Source organism: Hyperoodon ampullatus (assembly GCF_949752795.1).
Source record: "Hyperoodon ampullatus genome assembly, contig: scaffold_713, whole genome shotgun sequence".
In the NCBI taxonomy this organism is placed as follows: Eukaryota; Metazoa; Chordata; class Mammalia; order Artiodactyla; family Ziphiidae; genus Hyperoodon; species Hyperoodon ampullatus.
Window position 1 is genome coordinate 46,747 of NW_027640763.1, and position 10,531 is coordinate 57,277.

The 10,531-nt window shown below is 49.4% G+C and overlaps 1 protein-coding gene across 1 annotated transcript; it reads right to left on the bottom strand.

Moving 5' to 3' along the window:
• Positions 1-677: 677 nt before the first annotated feature.
• On the bottom strand, positions 678-10,446 carry LOC307070046 (nuclear RNA export factor 2-like; the record flags this gene model as incomplete). Its single annotated transcript, XM_079728649.1, is given in 19 exon segments — positions 678-857; positions 993-1,053; positions 3,710-3,904; positions 4,419-4,491; positions 5,105-5,147; positions 5,243-5,265; positions 5,268-5,343; positions 5,627-5,738; positions 5,882-5,937; positions 6,030-6,152; positions 6,489-6,525; positions 8,330-8,466; positions 8,624-8,731; positions 8,851-8,939; positions 9,086-9,155; positions 9,283-9,363; positions 9,480-9,584; positions 9,702-9,785; positions 10,396-10,446. Coding segments are annotated over 19 exon segments (1,569 nt in total). The 3' UTR covers positions 678-812.
• Positions 10,447-10,531: the final 85 nt, after the last annotated feature.

Here is a 10,531-nt window from a genome sequence, read left to right on the forward strand (position 1 = left end):
TAGGAGTGGAGTAACTGGGTCATGTGGTACTTCTGTGTTGAATTTTGTGAGGAACCAACAAACTGTTCTCCACCGCAGCGAAACCATTTGTATCTCCACCAACAATGTACAGAAGTTCCAATTTCTCCACATCCTCACCAAAGCTCTTCTTCTTATGTTCCTTTTAAAAAAAAGCTACAGGCAATGTAGTAGGTGTGAAGTGGCATCCTATTGTGGCTTTGGTTTGCGTTTACCTAACGACTAATAGATTTTCCTCTGATCATTGCTTTTGCTGTGTCACACAAGTTTTGGTATGCTGTGTTTCCATTTTCAATTGTCTAAATGTATTTTTAAATTTCACAACTTGATGCATGATATATGTAAACCCATCTAGCTGGGACATAAAGGAGTTTTGACACATGCACTTTAAATCCCATTGCTATCCCATTTTTGAGCAGAATCTTCATGTTTTATAAATGGAAAAAAATTGTATAAAAACCCCACTTGTTTGGGTTAGAAGTTGCCTCGTCCTCGGGGAGGAAGGCAGGGACGTTCAGGCCTGGACCTACTGGCTCGTGATTGGGGAAGGGAAGAGCAATGGAGGACACACGACATACAGCTTGCAACAGCACTCTTTATTATGAAACCAAACAGCAATCGTGAGTGGGGAAAAGACAGAACAGCCGACCCTTCAAGTGGCTATGTTACCTGGCCTACAACGTAACTTGGGATTCTTGGTCAGCCAGGCCTCCAACCCCAGGCATGGACGTGGCCTGAGGCTGGAGATAAAAGGTGATGTGGATGAAGACAAGGATGACATCCAAGGGCTCCTTTTAGGGGATTTCTTTGAAGGCCTCCTCTGGGATCTTGTCCTCGGTCTGGAGAGAAGGAGTCGGAATGTCAGAATAGCCCACTCCCCAAGTTCCATTGCCAGGACACCAGCCTCCACCTTCTTGGCCTCCCTGAAGGCCCAGGAATGTTCATCTTTACCCCACTTGATTCCCAGACCTCACCTTGAGCATACTGCAGACCTGACCAGCTCTGGTGCAGTTCCATTCGTTGTCCTGAAGGCACCTGCAGTGGGAGAACAACAGGTGATCTCCATTAGTACGACAGTACAGTCATGCTGACCATGCAATGCCACCACTAAATCTATGCCACTTTCTTGCTGGGACACATGTACCAGTATGAACACTATGTGTAATGACGAAGAAAGACCCAGTGAAAAGCAAACCATCTATCACTAGCATTCATGCCCACTAGAATTCAAAACAGAAAAGTAGAGCTGGGCAAAAGAACAAGGGAATTCAATATATACTGATCAAGAAAGATGTTCAAGAAAATAACAAATGAAAAATTCTAAAGTACAAGTCTCCAACCATCTTTTATTGAGATATAATGCACACACCACTTTAAAGTATACAAATCAGTGCTTTTTCGTACATTCACATGATTGTGCAACCACCACAACTATCTAATTCCAGAGTACTTTTACCACCTCAAAAAGAAGCTCCTGGGCCTCCCTGGTGGCGCAGTGGTTGAGAGTCCGCCTGCCGATGCAGGGGATACGGGTTCGTGCCCCGGTCTGGGAGGATCCCATATGCCGCGGAGCGGCTGGGCCCGTGAGCCATGGCTGCTGAGCCTGCGCATCCAGAGCCTGTGCTCCGCAACGGGAGAGGCCACAACAGTGAGAGGCCCGCATACCACAAAAAAAAAAAAAAAAAAAAAAAAAAAAAAAAAAAAAAAAAGAAGCTCCTTAACCATTAGTGATCACTTCCTATTCCTTCCCGTCCCCCAGACCCTGGCAACCACTAATCTGCTTTTGGTCCCTGTGGATTTGCCGATTCTGGACATTTCATACAATATTTGACTTTTTGTGACTGGCTTCTTTCACTTAGCATCATGTTTTCAAGGTTCATCCACGTCATGACGTGTATCAGAACAGTATTCTTTTTTATGACTGAATAATATTCTACTATATGGATGTACCAAGATTTATTCATCCATTCATCAGCTACAGGACATTTGGGTTGTTTCCACTTTTCGTCTATTATCAATAATGCTGCTATGAACGTTCCTGAACAAGTTTTAGAGTGTACACACGTTTTCATTTCTCCTGGTAGGATACTTAGGAGTGGGATTACTGGGTCTTATGGTAACTCCATGTGTAACATTTTGGGGAAGTGCCAAAATGTTTTCCCAAACCACTGCTCCCTTTTATATTCCCATCAGTAACACGTGAGAATTCCAATGTCTCCACATCCTCACCAACACTTATCATTCGTTTCACTAATTAAAGCCATCTTAGTGGGTATGACCTGGTGACTCACTGTGGTTTCAATTTACATTTCCTTGATGACTAACGATGTTGAGAAGTTTCTCATTTCCTTCTTGGCCATTTATATGTCTTCTTTGGAGAAATGTCCATTCAGAGCCTTCCCCCAGTTTAAAAAAATTGGTGTGTTTGCCTTTTTATTGTTGAGTTGCAAGGGTTCTTCACATATTCTTGCCAGATATGTGATATGCAAATATTTTCTCCCATTCTGTTGGTGGGCTTTTCACCTTTTTCATACTGTGCTTTGATGCTCAAAAGGTTTTAATTTTGATGAAGTCAACAATTTATCTAGTTTTTTTCTTTGGTTGCTTGTGCTTTTGTTGTCATATGTAAGAAATGATTGCCTAATTCGTGAAGACTTACACCTATGTTTCCTTCCCAGATTTTTATAGTCTCAGCTCTTACTTTTAGATCTTTGATCCATTTTCAGGCTAGGTTCGTACATGGTGTGCGAGTCAGGGGTCAAAATTCTTTGGTTTGCACGCGGATACCCACTTGTCCCAGCACCATTTTTTGAAAACAATATTATTTTCCCATCAGATATTTTCAGCACTCTGTCTGGTTGGTAATCAGTTGACCATAAATGTGAGGGTTTATCTGTGGACTCTCAGTTCTATTCCACTGATTCATACACTGTCCACAGGCCAGTACCACGTAGTCTTTATTACTGTGGCTTTGTAGCAAGTTTTGAAATTGGGACGTGTGAGTCTTCTAACTTTGTTCTTCTCTTTCGAGATTGTTTTGGTGCACTTCCATATGAAGTTTAGGATAACCTTGTCAACTGTTGCAAAGAAGGATTCTGATAGGGACTGCATTGAACCTAGTTTGCTCTGGGTAGTACTGCCATCATAATAATATTGCCTTCCAACCCATGAAAATGGAGTGTCTTTCCATTTACTTAGGTCTGCTTTTTTTCAACAGTGTTTTACAGACACTGGAGTGTGAGATTTGCACTTGTTTTGTTTCATTTGTTTCAAAGCGTTGTACTATTTTGATGCCATGGTAGCTGGGCTTGCTTTCTTAATCTCATTTTCGGGTTGTTCATTGCAAGTACATGGAAATACAAATAAGTTTTGTATATCGGTCTTGTATCCTGTAACTTTGGTGAACTTGGTTATCAGTTGTAGTAGGGTGTTTTGTTTTTTTTTGTTGGTTGGTTGGTGTGCGTGTGGATTGTCCTGGATTTTCCATATACAAGATAATATCACTGAGCATTATACTATCTTGAAAACCCTTTACACATATACTAGTATGATACCTTTTTCATGGGCTCACTTTTATTTTTTGGAAGCAAAATATTCAAAAAGCTATTTTTCCAAATTGCTTTTGAGTTTCCATGATTCACTCCCCCACTGTTCCAACCCAAACTCATTCCCATACACACCCAGCACTCACTTCTGAGACCACTTGAGTTTCATCCCAGACAGGGTGGAGAAAGCCTGCACCATCTCCTGATGCTCCTGGGAGAGGGAGGAGGGTGTAGGCATTGGGATGGAGAACGCACTCTGAGTCTCACTGGGGCGGGCGTCCCTTACAAACAGTTCGTCTTTCACAATGCATAGATTGGAGGAAAAATGGGCACTCAGACATCTGGAAAGATGGACCACACCACACCCCAAACAACGATCCTTCTCCCACTGCCACTCAGCAACCAGATTCCTTCCATACCCCTCCTGTGTCTGTCTCCCAGGTTCCATAACTAGTACCTCTGCCCCTCCCCAGTGAGCCCACCTTTGGAGAGACTGTCTACCACCTTCACTCGATTTATAGGTTTATCACCAACCCACGGGCAATTTCACATTTACCCTTTACCACAGCCCAAGGGCTGGACGCTCTGATCCCCATTCTCGGAAGAAGACACTGAGTCACACAGAGGTCATGTGACTTGACCAAGATCACACAGCGAGTGAGTGTTGTGTCAAGGAGAGAACCCATAGGCCGATTCCAGAGCCCATGCTCTTCTTAACCACTAGGATAGACTGCTCCTGGGATCTCCCTGCTGGCTTTCCACAATACTGAGTAAACCTAAGGTCTGCACCACAACATTCCCACGCCCCTGAGCCCAGGCGGGGATGGGCATTCCCGCCCAAAACAGGGCTCTCACCTGCAGTACGGGGCAGGGGTAGCGATGAAGGTCCGGGTGAAGGCACACACACAGCCCTGACAACTTCCTTCCACTTCAACAGCAAACAAACAACAGTACCCCTGAGAGCCGCACGTGCTCTACACGCTCACATGGTGTTGCCCAGTCAGGGAGTGACTGGACACTCATGCTGAGAGGGCAGATGTTCACGGTTCCAGGGTGTCGGGAATGGGGAGGGCAACTATAGGAGCAGTCTGCGCCCAGTGACAGGGTCCCTGACAACCACTACACAAGTTCATGGGATGCATTTTTCACAGCCGCCCACGAGGTGGATACTACTACCCCATTGTTCAAATGCAGACACTGCGAGGTTAAGTAACAGCCAAGTTCTCAGAGGAAGGATCTGGGATGAGAGCCACCAAACTCCACAGCCTGTGTCCCCAACGCCCAGGGTGTGCAGGGCACACAGGCATGGACACAGCTCAGACCTGGATTGTCTGTGGGAAGACTGAGGCCTGGAGAACACAGTGGGGGAGGGGAAGGGAACGGGAAGGGAAGGAAAGGAAGGGAAGGAAAATGAGGGGAAAGGAAGGAAATGGAAGGGAAGGGGAAGGAAGGGCTCAGGGAACCTGGGAGGTTCTGTGCGTGAGCCTGGCCAGGGGAAGGCAGCAGTGGGGCACCTGGGGAGGGGGTCTACACACACTCACCTTCCTTGAACACCCCACTGACGGAGAAACAGAGCATCATCTCCTGAAAGGGAAGAGCCCAGGCACCCAGTCACCACCTCCACCTCCTACCCACCTGCGGCTTCCTGGGCCCGCCCGAGGGAGGAGGCAGGTGCTCACCGTCTGGAACCACATGTGCACCCGAAGGAGCTGAAGTCATGCTGAGTCTTGGGCAACACACAGAGGGTGTGCACAATGACACATTTTGTGTGCTTCAGCAGCTAGGCCCGCAGGTCTGTGAAGGGAGGGGAAGTGAACAAAGGTCAGGGGCTGCCACCCCCTGGGCCCTATGATTGACCCCTTCACCGCCCTTTCCCACCCAGTCTTCCCATCACACGCTCACGCGGGTCCTTGAGCTTCTTTATATTCCTGCTGTCCTTGAAGTACTTGCACAAGCTGCTTCTAGGAGACAAAGAGGAAAAATGGGTGGTGGGTGTATGCAGGAGCTGGCCTATGTCTGCTGGGAAGCCACACGACCCAGGAGCAGAGTCTGGCCTGTGATACTCGCGGGGCTGGGTCTTCAGAGTGGAAGGGAATTGTCAGGGAGGAGCAGGCCTCCTCGAGATAAGCACAATGGATATGCAGTCGGTCTCCACACTCATGGATCAAGTAATACCTGAGGGAGAGTAATGAGGACAGTCGATCTCTGTGGTCTGGACCTCAAATGAGACTTGAGAACTCCGATGAGCAGACCTGTGCTTAGGTCTCCTCAACTCTCCTAGCCCTCCTCCCCTTGCTCAGATTCCCAAGGGTACTTACTGCTGCAGGAATTGCAGGACTAGACTCTTCAGTGTCACAGAGCCTATATAGCATTCCTGGAATCAAAAGGCATTTGAGATTGTGTGGCTGATAAGGGATCTGTGGCTCTCCTGCAACTCACCAAATGTTGTTTGATCCTCTTAGTCACCTTGCAGGGCTTTATTATGTAGGGAGTGTCAACGTCAATGATAATTGGTGAGGGTAACTCCTGGCCATCCTGGAGAAAGGAAGAGGAAAACAGGAGTGGAGACCAGGGGAGTGGCCCTTGATGACCGGGAAAAAAGTTTGGTCAAGGAGGGTGAGGGTCAGAGGTCAGGTGTGAAAGGGTGCTGGAAATTCCATGGGAAATCTTACAGTAGATGTCTTCATCATGAGGTCTTGGAAGTCTCTAGTGTTATATGCAACTTGTGTGTGTGTGTGTGTGTGTGTGTGTATTTATGGGTATTTTTCCAGCAAGTATATCCATGTCATTTTCAGGAGTCCATGTCCCCCAAAATGGTTAAGGTTCTGATGCTAATATGTGATCTAGGTAAGACCCAACGGGCTTGAGGGCAGGTGCAGAGACCACCGACATTCGTAAGAGACAATGATTTACGTAGGCACTTACCAGGCGTAACAACTTCGGGAAACATTCTCTGATGGCCCTGTCCAAAACCAAAAATAGAGAAGAGGTGGTTGATAGTTCAAGGTTGCAATGCTTCCTTTGAGTTAAAGCACTAATACCAAAAACAGAGATCAGTGTGTTCTGGCCTATCCAGCAGCCCACTTTGCCCACCTCTGCTTCTGATTTTAAGGGTTTTTGGTCCACTTCCCTGTTGAGCACTGAGCATCTGTCATCTTACTGTCTGAAAGGCACTGTCTCCTCATCTCTCTCAGTACCTTCACTTTAATATTCCTTCACTCCCTCCCTCTCCTTCGCCTTGGTAGCTCCCACCCAGACTACCCAGACTCCCTTCTCCAGTGCCACAAGGACGAGCATTTCAAACCCATGCTGCAGGGCTTACTTCCCCTCACTTCCTTCCTCCAGGGCCTGGCTGAAGGCTGTGGGGAGAAGAGGGCATGGAGTGGGAGCCCGGGGCTCTGCTACCTCACTGGAGGTCCAGCTCTCTGCCAAGGCCCGGACACCCCTGAGAGATGGCCCAGGATGCTGGGCCAGGGAGGTGAGTGAGGTGGGCCTCAGGGAGGGAGATGGAGGGGGATGAAGACAGAAAGGGAGTGAAGGTAGGAGGGGAGAGATGAGAGAGACCTAGGGGCACAGAGACAAGGGAGAGAGAGAAAACAAAGGGAAGGGAAAGAAGCTCTCCCGTGGTGGGGATCAGGGAAGAAGAGAGAAGAAAGGGGAAACGGCATACCCGTTGCGGCTCTTCATCTGCCCCAGAATCGCCCAGGCACACCAGCTAGGAATGGAAAATATGCACATGTTGAGCTGGGCGCCCATTGTATGCTGGTTGAAACTTTGTCACCTGTGTGAGCTCAGCCAGACTTGAGCATGGGAAACAGAGCAGCTTTGGGGGCAGATCATCCCCAGAAGGAGGAAAGGGTCAGGTCCCAGCTCAGCATGGGCTGAGGATCCCTGGCCCCCTCTGATGACCACCGTCTTCTCTCCCGATGACCCCTGCACCTGTCTGAGTTGGTTCTTCATCTGAGGAATCATACCTGTCTCAGGCTGCCCAGGGCTCCTGTGAAGGACCAGGCTGGATGCTGTGACGGGCGCAGGGAGGGATGGCAAGTGCCCCTGAGAGGCCTGTCCTTCTGTCTCCTCTACCGCCTCTGCCCTCTGCCTTCCACTCCTGCCTCAGGAAGCCCTCTGATCACTGGCGGGAGCCCACGTCTGGCCCCTTGACTCAAAGAGCCCTGCTTTTGCCCAAGCTGGACCCCAAGGAGGGTCCAGCTCCTGGCACTGGGCCAGCAGAATGGATGTCATGACAGCAGCCACCCACGGCCTCAGCCCTCAGCATGGCGCAGGAAAGCCCCCATGTCAACCTGGGAGAGGAGGGGGGACCCCTTTGGAGGCAGGGGAAGAGGGCCCCTCTCAGAACGGGGGAGGCACACCCCATCTCAACACGAAGAAGGAAGGCTTCGCTCAGCAAGAGGCCCGGGACTGGAGGACCCTTCTCAGTCCAGGGCGCCAGTATCTGGATCAAGGCTGGTCGCTCCTGGTCCTGGTGAGGAGGAGAAGCCCTGCTTCCTGGGGCACACTCTTGGGAGGCCTTGGTGCAATATAGCTGGGCGCAGAGAGCTGGAAACAGACCCCAGAGCGCCTGCAGAGGTGAGGTCAGGGGAAGGAAACTCCTCACCGGTGATAGGCACAGAGAGAGCAGAAGGTGGGGCCTGTGATCCTCCCAGAAGACCAGGGCTGCCACCTCTGGCATAGGGGCACTGTCACAGATAGTCTAGGCTCCCATGGGTGAAGGTCACCAAGAAGGGTGACAGGGTGTTCACACTGACCTTACATAGGTGGACTGGTCTGGGAAGGTGCCACACAATGGGTTCCCTTGCAGCCACAGCTCTTCAAGCTTCAGCCCTTGTATCTTGCTCAACTCCCACACAGACTTCAGCTGAGAAATATGGGGGGAAGTGGGAAAAGGAATCCCAGGGAAAGAGGGACATCCGGATCCCTGCACACCCAGACCACTCCCTCCCCCACAGATACCTTCACCTGCCTCCTGTCATTACTCTGATGGCCACTAACACGCCCCACCCTACTCTCAACCCAACTTTGACCTGGCTCCCTCTTCTCACCTCATTTTCAGAGATGTTCAGCGTATTGACCATGGGGGCCATCTGTATAATGTCAGACAGGCCATCCAGCTGGTACAGTTTGTTGCTGCTCAAGTTCAAGGACAACAGCTTTGGGGCAAGAAGAGGTAGAGTGAAGGTTACTATCTAGGACCTTGGAGACAAATCTGCCCTCCACCCCAGCTCTTCCACCCCCTACCCTAATACCAGCACTGGGCCTACAGCCTCACCTCAGGGAAATTCTTTTCGATGATCTGCAGAGTGGCAGCCATGCAGCTTCTTTGATTCAGAATTATATCAATATCATGGCCTACCAAGTCTTCAGGAAGGAGAGAGGAGGAAATCAGATGGCTGAGTGGGGTCTGGAGCCAGCACCAGCCCCTCCCCACGTTACCATCCCTAAGTCACCCTCCAGGAAGACCCCTCTGCCCTCGCCCGCCCTAGAATTACTGCTGTCAGCCATACCTGGGTCAAAGCGAAGCCTCTGGAGGTCAAGAGCTTGCTGGGAGACATCAAATCGTTTGCTCAAGGTCAACTGTGGAGAAAGAGATGGAGACAGCCGCTCTGAGGCTGTGGTGTTGGCAGGTGAGGGGGACGGGGCACTGGAGGAAGGAGAGTTGGGTCTGAGTGCTGGCACACAACACGCCTTGAATCTGCATTACCTTTAGCTGCTCCATTTCTTCTGGCTGCAACTTATACCGCACAGAGTAGGGAACAGCGGAGGGGTCTACAAAGACAGGTATCTACAGGAAGAAGAGGTGGGGTAAGCACCAGGAACTCTAGTTCCAAAGAAGACAACCAGCCCCTGGCATGTCCTGCTTCCTCAGGATGAGGTACATGTAACGCCCTCGACACACACCTTTCGTCTCTCCTCGTCACAAATCTTGTAACTGACATCCATCAATGCACAGGCAGTGCTAGCTTCCTGGACAAAGAACTGAGCCCCATTTTGCATAAAGTGGAACTACAGGGATTGAATGCAACAGCAATAGTATCAGAAGCCAACAGACCCTGCTGAACCAGGTCTCTCTCTCTTTCCCTTCCCTGTGCCCACGCGTCTGGCTCCGGCATCCTCTCTTACGTCCACTGGAGTGAAGGGGACAGTGCAATGGCTCCGAATTGAGTTCATTAGCCATGTCTTGTCATACTTCATCCCACAAGGAATCTAAAGATGAAAAGAAGGGATGGGAGAGAGGACAGACAGCAGGGAATTTAGGCTGCAGGACGAACCTTTTCTTGTTCTTTTCCGGCCTTCTACTGAGCTTGAAAGGGCTTCTAAAGAAGGGACCACTGGCATGATTTCTTATGGGTGTGCATAACATGGATTTCCTAAATACTCTTTCCTTCCAGTCAAACTCTCTTCCACATAATGAAGGTGACAGAGATGATCTTCCTTTTATAAATTTCCAGTAGATCCTACCCAGTTCAGACATTGCTTGCCCCTCAGACAAGGTCTCCAGAGGCTTGACCCTCCATCTCGCACACTCAGCTTGCCAAGCTGAGACCTCCAATGTGGAGTTGCTCCATATCCTTGGCAGTAGTTTCCATCTTTGCTTTGAGACAGGCTCCTCTGTTCTCCTCACAGTCAGCCTGTTCCCTTTACATTGCTTCTCTGAATCTGCCCTTAGATGAACAAGACTGTTAACTCTTGGTAATAAAAGGGACAGATTACAAACTGTCCCCAGTGAAATAAACCAGCATGTCTACATGAGACCAACACAACTAACCCTGGCTTTTCTCTCCTGCACATTCCATACATTTTTCAGGATACTCACTGTGACACTGAACCAGCTCCCTGGGGTTCCATCATGTGTGTTCTCCCCCATTTCTCTCTCCACAGGTGTTCTCTTTCTCCACACACTCTTATGCCTGTGGCCTTCACTGTGCCATCTCACTCTCCTCTTGTTGCCT